The 19,601-nt window shown below is 39.0% G+C and overlaps 1 protein-coding gene across 1 annotated transcript; it reads right to left on the bottom strand.

Annotated features, from left to right (window-relative positions):
• Window positions 1–1,341: 1,341 nt before the first annotated feature.
• Window positions 1,342–19,473, bottom strand: LOC139710532 (uncharacterized). The gene is made up of 4 exons (XM_071622467.1): window positions 19,356–19,473; window positions 7,854–8,122; window positions 4,098–4,337; window positions 1,342–2,115 (listed from the first exon to the last, which is right to left on the bottom strand). Exons 3-4 carry the CDS (start codon window positions 4,237–4,239, stop codon window positions 1,520–1,522), a joined length of 738 nt encoding a protein of 245 aa, XP_071478568.1. The 5' UTR covers window positions 4,240–4,337; window positions 7,854–8,122; window positions 19,356–19,473; the 3' UTR covers window positions 1,342–1,519.
• Between the last annotated feature and the right edge of the window lie 128 nt (window positions 19,474–19,601).

Raw genomic sequence — 19,601 nt, forward strand, 5'->3', positions numbered from 1 at the left:
ACAGGCATATAGTCACTGGAGCAGCCTCTATATCTTAAGATCCACAATATTATCAACCATCCACCACTCAGCAGTCTACAGTCTTACAACCTGTGGCTTCACAATCAGCAGCTTGCGACACCCTTCCCAGTGTAACATCATAAAGAGAATCGAATGTTCACTGACAATATACACACTGCTTCTAGTACAATCAAAACTCAGAGCAAAATGGATTTGTACATGTACTCACGCAAGAAGACAAAAACAGCAAAGACTGGAGTCAACAATTATTACAAGTGCACAAGTCTGGGGAAAACTAAGGTGCACACAAACACTCACGCACATTCCCAACACAAATTTTCTCTCCCAAACAAAAGATCTGAGAGTGTACTTCAGACGCGGTCAGTATTAATCCATGTGTACAGGTGTATGCCTATCTGAAATATGCAGCATTTTGAGATCATTCACAGAAAGACGTATCATTCCTATTAAATTCAGTTAAAAATCTGCGGGCAAGCCACCAGTGAGCCTTCTTTAACCCGATGAGGATGGGCTGATTTGGCTAAAACACGTATGTCCCATAGACACCTGTCGGAGTACATTCAGGACTCGTCCTCAATGGGTTAAAAGAACTACTACTGGTGCCTTTCGATATTTGCAGAGGAGGTGACTGTGAGGAGTGTTTAAGAATCACAGTGTAGCCAACACTTTCACTCACCAGATTAGAAAATAAATATTCTGTGGCCTGTGGCCATGCGGGATGGACATTCTTAGAATAAAAATGAGCAGTAGTACATGATCTCTTCTTACTCTTTTCCATCTGCAGCACAGCAGGTACACACGTACCATGGAAAGAAAGGCAGCACGTCCATTACGAAACTTTCTGCCAACCATGGGGACAGAATTATTTTTCATGGGGTTGCCTCTAATAATCAACTTTAAGTGTCAGGCTTGAACAGAAACGTCCTTGAATGTACTCTGCTCTAGGAGAAGGGACTGTGTTCCTCATGCTATGCTTTTGGATTGTGGTCCATACACAAATGATGGACATAAGCTATTAAATTTCATACCTGTGAGATATTCATATACACTGTTATATGCGTGGGCCGCTTCATTATTAGTATTATTTTTTAAATTCCGCACTGATCACATAACCAGGAGATCTTCATGAAAGTTATTTCAAGAATGAACACATGTCCCAGTTTGTGTCTGGTGTAACAGCAGGTCTGAATAATCATGCAATCACCAAAATTTACTATTTTTTTTTGTTATGTTTTAATACTTATTCTCTGTTTTTGTGTGTGTGGACAAACATATAATCCACACAGTTTTTTTTTTTATTTCCTAAAATATTCACCAACAATTTTAGGTAAGACTCTTATACATTTGATATTGAAGTTTCTCTATCATAAATATATCTACAAATATGAATAAAAGAGACCAAAAAAAATCTGCTCTATTAAAAAAAGCATGACTATACTATAAAATTGATATCTAGCTATAAGAGGTGCTCGTGCCGTGCAAGCGACCAGTGCGTGCATCAACGGGGCTGCTTGTAGATGGCGCCAGAGTGGCGTCCACTGCTGAGGGAGTTGTGCCGGTAGTGACGGCGGGAAGAGGCACTCTGTTGGTGGTGCGCCTTGTTGTGGCGCTCCAGCTTGCTGCGGCTCACCAGGCGCTGCTGGTGCCGCCTGGCCTGCTGCTGTTCCTGCATGGCGGCCGCATTGGCCGACTGCTCTATGCCAACACGGGCCGCCACCGCAGCTGCGCGTCGCGGAGGCTTGGCATTGCGCACCCGCAGGTTGTGGGAGCGTTTGGCAACAGTTCTGGTGGGTTTCGGCCGTTGGTTGTGGTGGTGGTGGTGGTGGTGCAGCTGCCTCCTGATGACAACACCTCGTTGACTTGGCTGGTGGTAGACCGACATACTGGGGTGCTCTATAAGGAGATCCTCCATGGGGCTAGTCGCCAGCTGTTGGGGAGAGTGACCCCCCGCAGTGAAGCACGGGGGTGGGGTGATGAACCAGCTCTCCTCCATTCGATGGGGCTTGCTGGGTATCGGCTGGGGGCGGGATTGGAAGCCATCTTTGGCCCCTGCCCTCCTTGGAGACCTTCGGGGACTAGGAGAATCACCCTCATCTGCATCACACATGAAAGAAAGGAGGCAGGGGATACTTCAATGTATGATCACAGAGGTACAAATCTGCTCTCTGGGATGTTCTACGGTAAGTTCAATTTTATGAGTGGCCCACATCCCTACAAGCTTGTCGTTCACGTGGGCCCCTCTTTTCCAATAATTCAATGATTTTAAACGATAAGTTTCACACATGTATGTTATTATACTGCTGTAATATTGTTCGATTGTTTTTGTTGAAATTGTATCAAAAAACAAAAATGCGATATTGGAAATAAAATCTGAATTGAAGAGTGAAGAGTGGAGCACTTCCATGTAAGTGTTGTGAAAGATAAAATGCGGGATGTCAAAACAAGATCATACCCAATTACAGGAAAGGTCAAAACTTAAAAAGCTAAATCTTTTGAAAAATACCAGATATAATGCTCTCCCCTTTTCAAATCACATAGGCCTATTTACATTTTTGCATTCTTTGTGATCACAAGACCTATACAGGGGCCGCAGAACATTTTTTCAGTGGTCAAGGTCATTGGTGCGCATCAAACCCCCCCCCCCCCTAATTTTTTTTTCTGTTATTTTTTTGACATGCCAAAGTGTGTGTGTGTGTACAGGGGGGATGGGGGGCGCTGCAGCCCTTGATATAGAGCATCCCTTTGAGAAGCTTTCCAAATGAACCAAATAAAATTGGCTTCGGCTGCCTAGTATACTGTATACGCCGAATATTTCGCGAGGTTTTTATTTTCGCGAATTTCGCAAGTCGGGTGCTATTCGCGAAATTAAAGACACACGAAAATATTGACTCTGATCGCGTGTACATTTCTCCGTTCAGTACAGGACTCCACGATCGCGAATTTAAGCACTCGCAAAACTGTCGGGAATTCCCAATGCGAAATATATGGCATATACAGTATATAGCAGATAAAGTTGATATATTGTACGAAGAAATATGATGGGAAATGTGTACTTAAGGCAGCTTTTGACAAAATATTCCCCTGGAAAATTTGTTCAAATCAGGTTCCTTCTCATGGAATATTTGAATGCAGTTTTGTGAAAAAGTGTTGTCACAGCTTCATACCAGAAGCGATACAAAAAGTATTTTCTATGACTGATCTGTAGTTGCTTATATACTTCAGGGTTTACTTGTAATGAGTTGAGCAGTTAATTGCTTACCTATTATAGTCTTAGTTTCATTTTCATTTCATTTATTTCATTTCCAACAACATTTTCATACACAAAATAGCACAACATCAATACAATGTAGTAACAAAGAAAAATATGTGACATTAACAATACTACGCATTACGAATGGAAATGAAAACTGAATTAAAACTAAAGTTGCAGGAAACGGAGGAGACATGCTAAAAAGCTAAGCTTGTATTTTGCAGTCTCCTCGTGGACAAAAAGACTAAATAACATCAAAAGTAATTAGCTAGACATAAAAGGTGCACAACACATACAGACCTATACAAACAAACAAACAAACAAACAGACGGACAAACAAACACAAGCAACCTCTCTTGTAAAGAGAAAGAGAGAGAAAAAGAAAACAGGGAAGGAAAAAGAGGAAAAGAGGTTACACTAATAGCTACACTAATAATCTTAATGTTTTTATAAAGATCAAAAGCAAACTGCAAGAAATTCACCCTTCACAGCATAACATCACATCAATTTTCATTTTCTCCCCCCCCCCCCCCAATCATATGTTTTGGTGTTATTATCATTACAATCTGCTTTTCAAAAAGGCTGGAAACAACTAGGGATCTGCAAAATGGACAATGAAGAGTTTACATCCATGCAGGTGACTACTGTACATGCTGTAAATACTTTTTTCTTTTAAATGTCAAACTAATAATTCTTGCTATTATTTCTCTGTACTTTGTTTGTAACAAGAAAACACCACTGGCAATTTGGAAGGTGTAATAGGGACTGTTGTAACACCGTATCCCTCTTCCGGCGCGGCAAATGAAATGTCAAGGCACAGACTTACTGGTGACATCGACGAGCACCCAATCGTCGTCAGTCTCCGTCTCCTGGATGGGGCGGCCTTGCCTGTCGTCTGTTGCCGAGGACTGATCCAAGGTGCTGCTGCTGCTGCTCCCAAACAGGTACTCACTCAGACCACTGAACATCTTGACTGTCACTTTCTTGCGCGGTTGTGGTAAAGAGAGCTTGGAAGCACTGGATGAAGCGATGAATTCCCTTTGGTTTCCTGATTATTATCTTTTTGCTGCTGAGACAAGACAATTCACAACAAAAATGGTGATAAAAAAACAAACAAAAATTGTGGCAGTGCAGAAGCAAAGGCTGTGCAAAAGAAAATATGCAAGACAAAGGAAAATTAAGGAAAACTACAACACCCCCCCCCCAAAAAAAAAAAAAAAATATTGTCATCTCATATTCTGTTATAGAAGAGTACACATTTCCTTCACTTGTTACTGATAATATGTTACGGTACATACATGTATCATTCTTCATATCTTCAGCAGGGGTACCCTTTTCATGTTCATTTAAAATATGCATTTTGATAAATTTTTCCTATGGTATCTTTTTATGGCAGTCTATCTACAGGTGCCACGGAACGTTAAAAGAGAGGGAGAGGGCTGTGGGCTGGTGAGGAGGGTTATGGGTCACTCAAAGCCCCCCCCCCCCCAAAAAAAAAAGAAGGTTGTATTCCTTGTTCTATACTATACAGTACCATACTATGTACAACACATACTTTTGAAGGTTTTTCCAAGTTTCCTAGAATTTTCACTGAGTGTTTCATCAATCTTCCTGCATTCCTGGAATCTACGAAAGTACTTGTACATGTTTATGGAAACTTTCCCTTCAAGGACACTGTGACATAAACAGCACTATATTCTGGATTATGGCTGTCCGGAAATCATGTGCATTGATTTGTATAAATAGTGCATCATGCATTCAACTGTGGTATTTAATATTTCAGACATTTTTTTTCCCTCCATGTATGGAAAGGGCATATCGTCGCTGGGGCGACAACTTGCAAGACCTCGTACAATGTATCTACAAAATGTCAGATGTTCAGGAGAGCCAAAAAACATGGCAGCCAAAGTACTGTGGCGAATGGGATAGCCTTTCCTTTGACATGCCGTGGTGGCTTCGTTTTTGGAGTAAGACAGTTGGGATTTGGACAGGATATCACTTAACCCATTATTTGACCATAAATCCAAAAAAGTCATTTTCACCAAAATTTCAGATACAAGGTCTTGTCACCCCAGCAACGATATATTTTTTCTCTTTTGTCAATCTTAATGTCCTCTCAATTTGGCACTAATAAGATATAGACGAACAAGTTGAACTTTTGTGCGTGTACTCTATGGCATGTTGGGCATCTTCACATACAAATCTAGTTGGCAAAACAGTTAGAGAAAACAACTTTATTAAAAAGTTAATGTTAACCTAGTAGATTTTGTCTTAGAGTTGACCAATTAACCACTGCTTGATTACGATATCTGTACACTGCTTATGGTTTATCACCACAATGCACGATCTGTGCTGTTGAGGAGCCAACTTTTGTATACTAATACTATGTTACAAACTAGAAATGTCGCTATGGCGACTGGTATGCCTCCGCCATAATGCATGATTCTCCTAATAGGTCTAAATAGTACATGTGGACAATGTGAGATTACATTTTCACAAAATTGGCAAAATGTTAAAATGACAGGTTTGTCACAAATGTGTTGAATGCTCACCTTCCATGACCTAGGTTTAATTGGATGAATAGGAGAGCATGTATTTGGGATTTACGGACTTTAACTTGACTTTGACCCATTATGTTTATGCATTGAGTAATTTTCAAGGTATGGAGAAAAAGTGCACTTTCTGTATTGAATAGTAAATTGTTACCATTTTCATCTGGCCTTTGACCCTAAAATTCATAAGATAATCACTGTCAGGCAGAAGATGCATAAATATGTAGTACGTTTCAAGATAACTTGAGCCACTTCAGAGATATGGAGGAAAAACTTAGTTCAGCACTTTCACTTGATCTTTGACCTTCTGACCTTTGAGGCAAAAACAAAAGAAAAAAAAACTTTCCAGAGAATCTCTATTAGGTTAAACATGCATACACCTAGTGTAAAAAAAAAAATCCTGCTGGCATTGCACAAACATGAGGAAATATTTAGTAAAATTTTGAAGTGTTGCCCTTGACCTTTGACCCCTGACCTTTGACCCCATGAACCCTAAATTCTCTAGATAACGACTGCCAGTCAGTACATGTACAGTCAAACCTGCCTTAGCGGCCACCTGTCTATAGCGGCCACCTGTCTACAGCAGCCACTGAAAAATCCCCCCGAGAGAAAAGCCCTGTTAAAGACCCTGTGTATAGCGGCCACCTGTCTAACGCGGCCAGCGGCCACAAATTTTGTTTCCCGCGGTAGATTTTAACCTGTCTATAGCGGCCACAGAGCCGGTAATTCAGAATGTTTTTCTGATTTGTGGCCATGCCAGACATTCATGGGCAACGTTCAGTGATCGCCACCGCTGCATTCATCACTTATTCAGTCATAATAATGCACCAGGGTGGTCCATGAGGGGTTTTAGCATGTCGCTGCAACATGCTAAAATTCTTGTGCAACATCCTAAAAAGCCAGCAACATGCTATGCAACATCCTTAAGAATTTGCAACAAGCTCAAAGTAAAAGTATTTAAAAATGTGCAAAACATGTGCATAACATAAGAAACATCAAACTACCAGGTACTTTAGATATCTGTGTGCAAAACATGAGAGAGAACATTGAATGTAAGCAGCACAAAGAGAGATAAGCAGCAAAATATTGCGTACTACGTACTCATCGTGTGCGCTCCGCGCATATTCAATTTCTGCAATATTCTCAGATTCTGAGCTTGCAACATGCTAAAATTTCAAGTTGTGGACCACCCTGATGCACTAGTGTAAAGCTTTCTTCACGGCTGTACACATGCTACTGTGCAACAATTTCATAAACACCGGCATTGTTCAATGCATGAAATACACGTGTGTATACTTACGCATAGTACATTATGTACATTAAATACTTATCGATGTATCCAACGATGATATATGTACATGTATAGGCAATGCACATTAAGTTGGATTACCTGTCTATAGCGGCCACCTGTCTATAACGGCCACTTTTTTCGTTTCCCTTGGGTGGCCGCTATAGACAGGTTTGACTGTATATATACTATGTTCCATGAAGAGACCTTGAACAATTTCCAAGGTACAGAGAAAAAAGGTGAAGTTTTAATATTTTTACTTGACCTTTTGACCTTTGACCTTGGACCTCATGACTCAAACTTTCATCAGAGAATCTTAATTGGGTAATACATGTATACGCTAAGTTTCAAGAAAATATCTTCAGGCATTGCATAGTTATGATGGAAATAGTGAGATTTTATGTATTTGACCTTGACCTTTTGACCTTTGACCTTGAGCATGTGCACCCAAAAGTTGATAGGCACAACTTCACCCCCTAATACACGTACATGCCAAGTTTCATTACGATACCTCAAAACGTTTTGATAGTTACCTTGTCCACAAAATTTCATTACGGACGGAAGGACGGACGGAAGGACGGACAGACGGACGGACGGACAACCCGAAAACATAATGCCTCCGGCACCACTTCGTGGCGGAGGCATAAAAATATCACGGAGCATGTCAAGGAGGAATCCTTATACAATGGTGACAATGTTGGACAAAACAAGCGGCTTTACATAGTCTCTCCCAACATCTTACCTTGATATCTGAGATTGAGCTGATATTCAAACAGCAGCAGCACAGTTCTCAGGATATGCTTATATCAGGCTGGCTGACAGGAATTGGCGATAGAAGATGAAAAATATACCAGGGTACATATATATATCTTGCAGCCTGGTGATAATGGTGCTATTTTCTTCTGACCGACTTATAACAGGAAGGACGCCGATTTAAAACTCCTGTCTGTCCGTTGACTCATCTATCCAGATTTGGGCCACAGTTACAACACTCTCTGTCGATGTATTTATCTGTGAAGAGAGAGAGAGGGAGAGAGATAAAGACATAGAGTATAATATGAATTTAACATGTGTCATTTATAACAAAACTACACATGTATGTGAAGCAGCATCATTCACATTCGATGCTGCTATAGTGCTCTCAAAACTGCAGGGTCTACTCTGCAGGGATGTAGGCAGATACTTACATAAGCCTCAGCTATGACGCAGCAGCTACACCTGAATTGTTCATCTCAGGAAAATAATGGACAATGCGATTCTGTATTCATCCAGGAGCAGTTCAGTGTAACAGAACAAGCTGATGACAGACATTTGGCTAATTCATAGCGCATTGGAAAAATGAGTGTCTTCAAATTTCTAGTCTACATATATCATCAAGGCACACCAAAGACAGAAAATGACTTGGAATTGGCATATCATGCTAATACTCTATGCAGTTACTTCTTTCTTTAACCGAACAGACGTGCAGCCAAATCAGTTTTGAAGGAAAATGCTTCTCCACTCCTCAACCAGAGAGGTGACGAAATAACACTGGCATATTGCAACACAGTTCAGAAATCTTATTCCCCATCACCACCCCCCCCCCCCCCCACCCCCCCACCAAACTGACTTCTTTAAAATGAAGTCTGCAATCCCCCTTAAATCATTATAATTGTCTTCTTCATTATGATCAATTGGAACACTCTTAACCTTTCTTCCTGGTTTTTTTTTTTCTAGAAGATCAACCCTAAGAACATCCTCCAACATCCTGGACGACAGACTGCATCGCAAGCACCAGTGTGGAAAGAGAGTGAGTATTTGAATTAACAGACTCTTCAGGTGTTTGGCAAAAACACAATTGATGTGCATGCACCAAAACATTGCATCTTGTGTTGCAACCTTTTCTCGTGATCTCCCAGCCCCCCCCCCCCCCTCCTTTTGTGTCCCTGTTTATGTGTATGTGTGTGTTCACTGTACAGCTATCAAAGTCACCTATCCGTATAATGCATTCGGCTACTGTACAGACTCACACAGTACTGGCAGCCCAGTTGTTTGTTTTTGTTGTAAATGTCACTCACAAAGAGATATTCCCTTCCACTATATGAGTACAGAGTGGGTGGGGGTCTATAGATGGATGGAATAGGCAGTGTGCAGGAAAAAGGTCAGGGAGACAAAAATTGATTGAGCTTAGCAGACTCTGTATAATGCCAGGCTGCAGGCAATTAGATCGTTAGCTGGACAAGTGACCAGTCACTCAGAATGGCCACATATAGCACCTACAGCATGCATTATGTCTGCACTGTAATATCACAGATGTACAGCTGCAGGCATTGCATTTCTGATGGCAAGACCCATTGTAAAAAGTGAACTGAGCTTATAAACACCATGCTATATTTTACATTTTGAGTTGTATTGTTGGAGACAGGCATATTACATACCTGTTATAGACCTACATATAGTGTACTTACGATGTCAGAAATGAAATGGTACAGAAATATGTATGAATGAGTGGCAGGTGCAATTGATTTTGACATCGGCATTTATATATTACATGTACCACTGCACATTGCAGAATATGCTGGCTGAAAAATACACATGAATATGCTGTTAGCGTTTAATAAAGAGACAACTCGATTGCGGGATTTGATAAATCATGAGTCCCTAAAGCAGACATTTATGTCTGAGCCAAGCATACTCCATGAGGTCAATTTCAGCCAGTCCCTTTTAATGAATATTAATCAAATTCTAACACTTAAACTTCTGCTTTTAAACTGACCATGGATTGCTCTTGGAAAAGATTTCTTAAAGGGAAGGTAAACCCAAAGAGCAATGTGGATTGAGTGAAAGCAGCAACATTAGTAGAACACATCAGTGAAAGTTTGAGGAAAATCAGACAATCGATGCAAAAGTTATGAATTTTTAAAGTTTTGGTGTTGGAACCGCTGGATGAGGAGACTACTAGAGGATATGACGTATGAGTGGACAACAATACAAAGAAAATATAAAGGAAATTCAACAAAAATTCACTTTTCTAGAATTATGAAAGAGCAGTGGACCAACCGCTTTCAGAAAGCAGGGGGAATAATTGCTACCCTTAACATATGTCAATATCAAGTTGATGGAATTTGTAATTTTCATGAAAATTTGATTTTTGTAGTATTTTCTTTATATTTTCTTGGTATTGTTGTCCACTCATACGTCATAACCTCCAGTAGTCTCCTCATCCAGCGGTTCCAACATAAAAACTTTAAAAATTCATAACTTTTGCATCGCTTGTCCGATTTTCTTCAAACTTTCACTGATGTGTTCTAATAATGTTGCTGCTTTCACTCAATCCACATTGTTCTGGGGTTTATCTTCCCTTTAATGTGCAAATCCTGTTTTCTTGGGCTGTGTGGACAGGAAAATACTTTTGAGACAGATAAAAACTCACTTGACAGATTCCAGTGAATTTTCGAACTACACTTGTATATATTTAAATACAGATTGATTCAGAGAGCAAGCTTTACAATCATTTTCGTAAAACACCCTCCTCAATAAGATTTCAGCTGTAAGCTTAAGTATGAATCTTTCATACATTTAGAACTTATTAACACTGATCACTAAAAAACATTCTATATGTACTCAAAACAAACATTTTGTAGCGCTACTCCTTAATGAGAAAACGTGAAGCATCAGTAGCAATCTGACAGAAACTATATCTCACAATCTACAAATAATGATAGTACATGTACAATGTATTTTGATAATCCTGCATTCCAGGAGACTGTGATTAAAACAACATCTGGTATGCCATGACAGGTGCTTATCTCCTTCACATTCAATATTTATATTCAACTTAATTGAATATTTCCCTTAACTTTGACTGACAAACTGAACAGCTCCAAGATAATTTCAAATTCAGTGGCATGAACCCAAATTTACACGCTCACACACCGTACAATGCCCTGGCAAAGTTTTAAACCTACCCAGACCTTGAGTACAATTAAGTTGTGCACTTCTCTAGCAATTACTGGATTTTTTGCTAAATAATTGCCTGTCTCTTTGTTTGTTCGTCTGTCAGCAATACTACTTTGTACTTCCATGAATTTGTCAGGATTTAAATCAGTCCATTGTGAAAAGAGCAACAGGTGCCTAAATGGTTATTGATAGTGATCTGCATTCATGATTTTCTTAAATGATGCATGCACAGTACAATGGCATTTATATAGGGACCCTTTCCATTCGGTAGAGCTCTGAGATACTGTACAGCCTGAAATGTTTGCGTACATTTTAATTATGCGAATTTAGTGTTAGCCAAAATTTCGCAAAATAAAATGTGTAGACATGAATGTAGACAGTAAAATGAAATGCCTGCCTCTTGTCTGCACTATACAGTAAAACGAGGAATTTTCGCATGCATTTTAATTTCGCAAATTTCGTGAGCGCCAAGATTCGCGAAATTAAAATGCACGCGAAAGTTCTTGTCTACACTATATGCATTGAATGCCAGTGGCAGTTCACGAAAATTTCGTGCCGCAAAAAAAAGGTCGTCGGCTCCAATTTGCGAAAAATTCATGCCGCGAATATATCATGTTTTACAGTAATGCATTGGATGCCAGTGGCAATTCACACACACAAACAAAATTCATGCCACAAAAATCACGCCGTCAGCTCCCATTTACGAAAATTTCACGCCACAAATATTTCTTGCTTTGCAGTACAGTATAATATGCCTTACAAGGGCTTCTAGTGTCTATTGTAGCCATCTCATGGCACATTGTGGAATTCTGGAAAATGAAAGGCGAAATAGATGGGGGCATGGCCGTGGCATTAATTATCAAATAGGTAATCATTTTAAAGTCAAATAAGAATCACAGCTGGACATAACTTCACAGTTATATGATACAGAGGAGCTGCTGTGTATTTAAAGTGTACAGTCAGGAAGAGAGAGAGAGAATGAATGTGAATGACAAAGTTGCATGTCAGTTAAGTTCAGATGAAAAAGTCACCTTTAAATAGTAGTAGTAGTAATAATGATAATGATAATAATAATAATAATAATAAAAATAGTAATAATAATAATAATAATGATAATAATAATAATAATCCCAATGATAATAATGATAACAATGATAATAATAGTGATAATCGAACATAATCAAGATGCAAAATAACTTATATAATCAAAATGACATATACCTACTAAAAAGAGATTCTTCTGTAGAACTAAACTGTTATGAGCCCTTGAAAATCATCTGGTTTACGGTAAAAATATTATGGATGAACTGCTGACATCAACGCTCTTTAGGGGAAACAAAACAATGACAAAAAACCAAACAGCCCTCACCACAAAGCACAACAAAGACCAAAGGTGTTTTTTTTTTGGGGGGGGGGGGGAGGGGAGTATGGAGTGCAACTGTCAGGCAGAATCAATATAACCTTGGCTGCATTTTCATTGTCTAAACAGAGTAAATGATACTAACAGTAATTTTCCATTCCTCTAGAATGTTCATGAATAAGCCAAAATATCAGGCAGTGGGCATAGACCTGACTGATCATGCATGGCATGGATGCTTGATTTTACTTGTATATTGATGACTATTTCTACCACGGAAGTGGGGGCTTCAGCATGCCCCCCCCCCCCCCCCCCCCAAAAAAAAAAAATAATAATAATAATAATAATAATAAATGCTTGATCTGACATAGCAATGCAGCCAACTCATTGCATAGCCCATTGAATTATCTTTTCTTCTTTATTTTGGAAGCCCCCATGCTATGGTCAATTACATTGGGTGTTACAGTGTTTTGAAACTGAGTACAACCCTTTGTAGGTCCAGCCAGCCAGCACCTAATAGCAGCATTTCACTTGGGTGACTTAGCACATATATTTAACTATCATTGAGCAGAAAAGAGGGTATATTTGAGTGATTGATTACATCATTGCAGAGGCCCAGACAACAAAAGTAAAGAATGGACAAAAAATGAAGATAGTTACTCAAGTAACTGATTCTTTAAACTGGTGTTGCAATGCTCTCATGTATTTTGATAGGCAAAGATTGGCAAAGTGTCGGTCTACTACCCAAATCCAAGGTAAATTGGTAAGTGAGCTATATTATTGATGATGATGATGATGATGATGATGATGAAATTGACCAGATATGATACCATCCCCCCCCCCCCCCTCAAAAGAGGAAAAACCTGGGGATCAGCAGACTTCTTCTTGAAAAATTGCTCAAGGGCAGCACAATTTGTTGTGAACTGTGCACGGTACATGAACTAATATTTATACAGTTGCTCAGGGGTCTAGGAGCTCAAGACTAGGCAGCATCCACTTATATCCACACATTGCGTACATCTGGCAGGCACCCAAAACAAGAGTTATTCAATCCAGGGGTTGAGATTAAGCAGGGATCATGGCAAGATTATCAAAGTCAATGGAAGTGCAAAATGAGATCAAAAAAAAAAAAAGAAAGAAAAGAAAAAGAAAAAGAAATAGAAAAAGAATGATATACTCCTGACCTACTCATCCCCAAACAACTTTGTCCCACAAGACTTATTTTTACAATGTATGTAAGTAGCTATAAATACACCATGCACGGGTTCAGCTATACTTACAGTGTGTACAGGAGAACACTAACACTGTACATAATGCTTGAATTAAGGAAATACATATACTTCTCGTGGTGTTACATGCAACTGAATCCCTGCTGTCAAAATGTTGATTTGCGGTATGGCAGCATGCCACAAAATCTATTTTTCTCACATGGTGCAGGACTGGAACATTGGGATCTTTTTCTCTTGTTTTGTTTTGTCTTCTTCTCTTTCTTCCTGAAATGGGTTGTGTGAACTTAAAGTTCATATCAAATCACAAACAAATGACACAAACAATTAATCGATTACCTGGGTGCACAGTACATTCGATACAATTTCAGTGGCCACCTCGTCAGAGAGAATGCATGTCTAAAGAAGCAACTTCAAACTATATTTACTCTTCAAAATAATTTACGCATTTCATAACCGAATCTGTCTATAAATACCACATGCTCACGAAGACCTTTTCACCTATTTTTCCCTTTATTTTTTTTTTCTGGCTTCTTTTTCAACAGGGTGCTTTTGATTACTGTAACAGGTTTCACTGCTCTTGGACCGTGGAATCAATTTCCCTTAGCCAGTCCGGCTTGGCCCATTCCCTTGAGGCTTGCACGAAACTGCTGTCATCACAACTTGTATCAAAATTTGTAGAGCACTGTCAAACCTCATGCATTTAAAAGATCTCAATACAGAGTACAGTAAGATGACTGAATGATATTTCTGTCCTTAGTCAAGATATTTCAGTAAATATAACTCCTATGATATGTCAACAGCTCTCATTGAACAGGTCATGTCATCCACAGGCCTACTCTTGAAATTAATAGGAACATTGTATTTGCCTGGAGGTTTGGTCTACCTGTATCTCACTCTCTCTCTCTCTCTCTCTCTCTCTCTCTCTCACTCTCTCTATCTACTGTATGAACTGATAATTTTGCATGCAGTTATTTTTGCGAATGGAGAACCAAGGCTATCCTATGCACCACTACCCTAGCGCATGGCGACATTTCAGTGTGTTGTTGAATTTGTGGTCTAATTATGATTCGCAAAGTTCCTGAAAATTAAACTCTTGCGAAAAAAAGAGCATATGATACATTATCTAATATGTACCTATTAGGGCAAGTATAATACTTTGCACAGAATGATATTTGAAAACAGTTGAGAAATCAAGTCAATCCATATGAGGCAAATTTGGCTATACTGCACAAGCATGGAGCATCAAACACATCAAAGCTCCTTGGGGCAAGGAAGCTACATGTACGCAAGCAGTTTACAGGAAAAAAAGGCAAAAAATGGTCCATAATTACATCCTTGTAGTGAGTGAACATCGTAAAAGTGTGCCATTTCTGCAAATCGTCCATTTTAACATTGTACGGTATCCATTCAGGATGCATTATCTTCATCAAAAGTTGAAGAGTTTGTTCGCAAAAACCGATAAGTCCATTTTTGATGATTTTGAAGTACGGTCTCTGTCATAAAGTACAAAATAATACCTTTTTAAATGATATATTGGTCACTTCATATAAAGGTACATTTTTGAAGTTATGGTGAAAAGAAGCAAAAATGTTCTTATTATTCTCTTTATTTTTCTTGACCTTTATACGCAATATCTCCATTTTTTCAAATATGGACATATCGGTTTTTGTACAAACAAACTTTTCAGTTCTTCTACACTGTACATGTACATTGTGCAACAAACTTTACAATTTTACATGCCCTTGCATTATTAGTACTCGTAGCAAATGAAAGAGATCAAAATACACAGTCCTGTATAATGTCAGTTTGGCAGTGTATAATGTTTAAAAAATGACCCATTTGTGTGTGTGCTACATTCATTATTTTGTATAGATAGGCTCTATTGACTGACATATGGAATTTAAAGTTACAAGTCTACATTTTAAGTGTAGGCCTACAAGGGAGTAATCTCACAGGCAAATGCCCCAATTGGCAACAACAGAAAAATCAAGACAAGCTTTTAGCAAATTATGCCCAAGGAAGTACCTTTCTGTGTTTAATGCTGACACTTTTTCAATCAAATTTTTGTCATTTACATGGTTAGTGTTCCAAGCGGTAGAGCTATCTAGAGTAAAAAATTATCTTTCCTTTGAACCCTTGTTGTTCATATATTTATATACATCTAGAATTTAACAATTTTTAGAAACATGAAAATAATGAAAAGTAGAAAGAGAATAATAGAAAGTCTCTATATTGCTGACTTTACAGCTGATTCTTGAACAGGCAACACATTTCAGAAGATTTAAGTTTCTGTTTCTCTCTTAAACTGGCTTTAAAAAAGAAAAAGAGAAAAAAAGTTTTACTTTGTGCAGACTAGTATGAATTAAATATGGCCTTAGAACATTTCTCCAATATCATATAGGTAGGCCTATGCATTGATTTAATGACGAGAAATGATAATTTCTGAAGAAAAAAAATTCAACCCAGGAGTTCATCAGCTCCTTGGAAGGAAAATATTGCCTGGCCCTGTATCAAGTGTCACATATTGTATAAGTAGCTGTAAACAAGGTCTCTTCCTATCACCAGATGGTAACCTGTCAACTGCATGACCCAAACCCTTGGGAAATCCTGATTATAATCTATGCAGGAGGCTGCAAATTTCCCAACATTAACTTATTGCTGGGAATGAATAGAATAAAACCAAAACTAAAAAACAAGCTGCCATCTTGGCAAGAGTGAGTGTGGCAAAGTTCAAGTTGCACAAGGACCCCCGATATCTGGTACTTGCACCCCCAGCAAAGACTTGACAGCCAATAGTTCACAGCTAGTGCTAAGGCATTACATATGTTTTCACTGACGAAGAATTTAAGTACAGTAATTCCTCCAACCGAAGGAACTTATTTTCCCACTGATCTGGGTCCATTCTGCCATCCCCAAATATGGCTCAATAACCATGACTTCTGGGGGGTGTTTCATCAATGTTTGTCAGTGCTGACAATTTCAGCAAAATCCTTCATTTTAATTGGATGAGATGCTCTGGTCACTGACTGTTACTATGGTGATTGTCAGCGATGACAACTTGTCAGCACTGACAAATGTTGATGAAACACCCCCCAGATTTTAATGTACGAGTATGTCAACTCTGAAACAATGACAGAAACCCTACATAGAGCATCTTATCCAATTGAACAATTTTCTTTCTGAACTGGACAAAGAAAATCGGGTAAATTGTCAGACGCTTTTAATACATCTATCCCTTCTTCCCATACATCCCATATAAAGTATAGAGTGTGTTATGCGCATAATATGTGTTCAAATCTACATTATCTCAATATGAAAATGATTCAAAACATGAAAATAAGATCTTTTTAATTTAAAAAATCATCTACAACAAAGAAAATCCTGCATTTCTTATGGATTGATAAGGGAGATTGATTTCAGAGAGGGAATAAGCTGGAAGTTTTCTATTCTAATTTGTAATTTGTATCTCTTTTATTCATTATCATATTTTTCCTCAAGAGCTAACTGTCAATCCAGTTTGTTTTTTTTCCACAGACAAAAAAATAAGAACAAAGAAACAATACGACGTTTGAACCCCCATACACAAAATGAATCTGGCCAAATGCAAATGCCAGTGTGTTGTTCCACCTCAGTGCACATTTCACATAACAAACCTGTCAGTGCTCGCCCGAGACAGTCCTCATAAAGCCACACTCAACACACACACACACAGGCTCCATACACGGGCATTACATGTGACGTCCTTGGGCAAAGGGCGGAAGGTCACCTTGAGTGCGCAGTTGCTTGTCGCTTCCCCCCCCCCCCCCCACGCTAATTATAATATTCATGAAGGGCCCTCTTGAGAGGATCTACCACACACACACACACAACCTACTAGTATTAGGATCACAGAATAAACAACACACACATACACACACCCAAAAGGGCCTGATCACGTACCACAGTTTGTGTGTAATGTAGTGCACGTTGTGTAACACGCAACAGACAAAAATAGTGGAGAACGCCTGGTCTTGACACATCAGACCCCTATTGATATTATGCACAGACAAGCAAAAGGATCTACATAAATTTCATAGAAATTCCTATCATTGTATGTTGGTAGCACAAATCAGAAAATCAGCCACAAAGTGACGTGAACACATTTATCTTGAATATTGTCAGCAAAAGAAATAGTCCTAAGAAAACTAAATATGTATGTCATTCAAAATAAAAACTAAGACTAATCGTGAGACAGCTTCAAGCTTCATTGGTCAGCCGTTGTTGATGTTTATTCTCCAACTTTCCCTCGTATTTTGACTGCAAGCTGGTTACACACTGACACACCCACCTCTACTCTTCACACATTAATATCCCAGATTTCAAATACAATAATCGGCACCCAAATATAATGTCAAAAGGCATTGCATGTGATTGTACACTATTTGAAGATACTAATTAGAACTTATACTAATCCACACAATCTACAGGAAGTGAAATGTGCATACACACACTTCCTTTCAAACAAACTTCTTTAGGCCTACTTCAAGTAGTTTTGACCAAGCTCTATGCAGAACCAGTTTGTTGATGTATGTTATAATGTTATCTAGGGGTCTGTTGCATTAAAAAGGGTCTTTTCCTGGAGAAAAAACTCAGGTTAACTTTTAACAGAATTTTTCCTGCATGAATTCAAAGGCAGAATCATGCCAACCAGAGTTGTCATTTCTTAACAGAGCTTTTCTCAGGTTAAACATTTTATACAACAGGTCACAGCCTGGTCTCCATGTACACTGTAAGTCGATCATCTTTATAGGTCACATTCCACAGTAGTATTGGGTCCTCTTGCATTGAAATCAGTGAATGGAAAATAAATATTCCATCAACTGATTCAAATGAAAGGACAGAAAATGCTATGCCTAGAAATGCCGAAGCATAGGCCTATATCAGTTGCACTTTGTCTGCAACTGGCATTCAAGTGTTTGGTCAGCAGACCAAAAACTTGACAATTCCAGCCATTCTAAACCTTCGAGTTTCAACATAGATGGGAGATGAAAAATTCAGTATTACTTCCCTACACGGCTGACTTTATCATGAACATAAACTTGTTCATGAACAAATCCCTTTGGATAAATTCCCATATCAAAACACATACCACTGAATGCAACTCTTGACGCTTTATATATACATGTCATGCCGATCAGGGTTTACTTACTCTAATTCTAGAAAAAAATATATATACATGCATAATACTGGTAGTGGTAGATAATTTTACTTGGTACAATTTAAGGCGCCATAATTTGATTTATATGTTTCTGCTTAATTCTTGACATAAGAAACAAAGCTTTCAACTGGCTGGTTTTGAGACTGATCAGAGTACTTCTTGCGTTGCTTGACCTCAGTTCATAGCCTACAAACCAATGAATAACCAACAGCAAAACATGCAAACGAAAGAAAAACTGACGGTTTGATACATGGCAACATTCATGTCAGCACCGGGTAGAGGTCACTTGGAGCGCAGCGTCCGCGCCCAACTGCCCAACCGCCGTACAGCCAACAGCCGTAGCTACAACACATCTTTGCGCTCGCAATCGCGTCTACAGGCAGCCGCCGTATTGCCATAACACAAAAGGGCTAGAAAAACGTAAACATACCGGTAGCAGAAAATACCACCAACAAACGAAACAAAATAAGGCAGATATTTCACTAATAAATGTATGAGATGAGAGCATTCGAAAGAACTTACATCGTCCCACAAAATTTCCACGATTCTTTCACAAGGCTTGCAGAAAATTGCAGTTAAACCGTTGACGATGACCTTTCTTTCCCCGGCAAATTCTCTGCACCGTTTGTTGACAAGCTATGCTGCTCTGTCACTCGGCCGCGCAGCTGATGCGTGATGCTGCCAGCTGATTCCATGACGTCACATACTGGAGCGTAGCTCACGAAGGGCTTCCATTTTCTTAGAGGGGTGCAATTCACATTTTCTCTA

The sequence above is a fragment of the Diadema antillarum genome, unplaced genomic scaffold (assembly GCF_040938485.1).
Source record: "Diadema antillarum isolate AM-2024a unplaced genomic scaffold, OU_Dant_1.0 seq00001539_RagTag, whole genome shotgun sequence".
NCBI classification, from domain to species: domain Eukaryota; kingdom Metazoa; phylum Echinodermata; class Echinoidea; order Diadematoida; family Diadematidae; genus Diadema; species Diadema antillarum.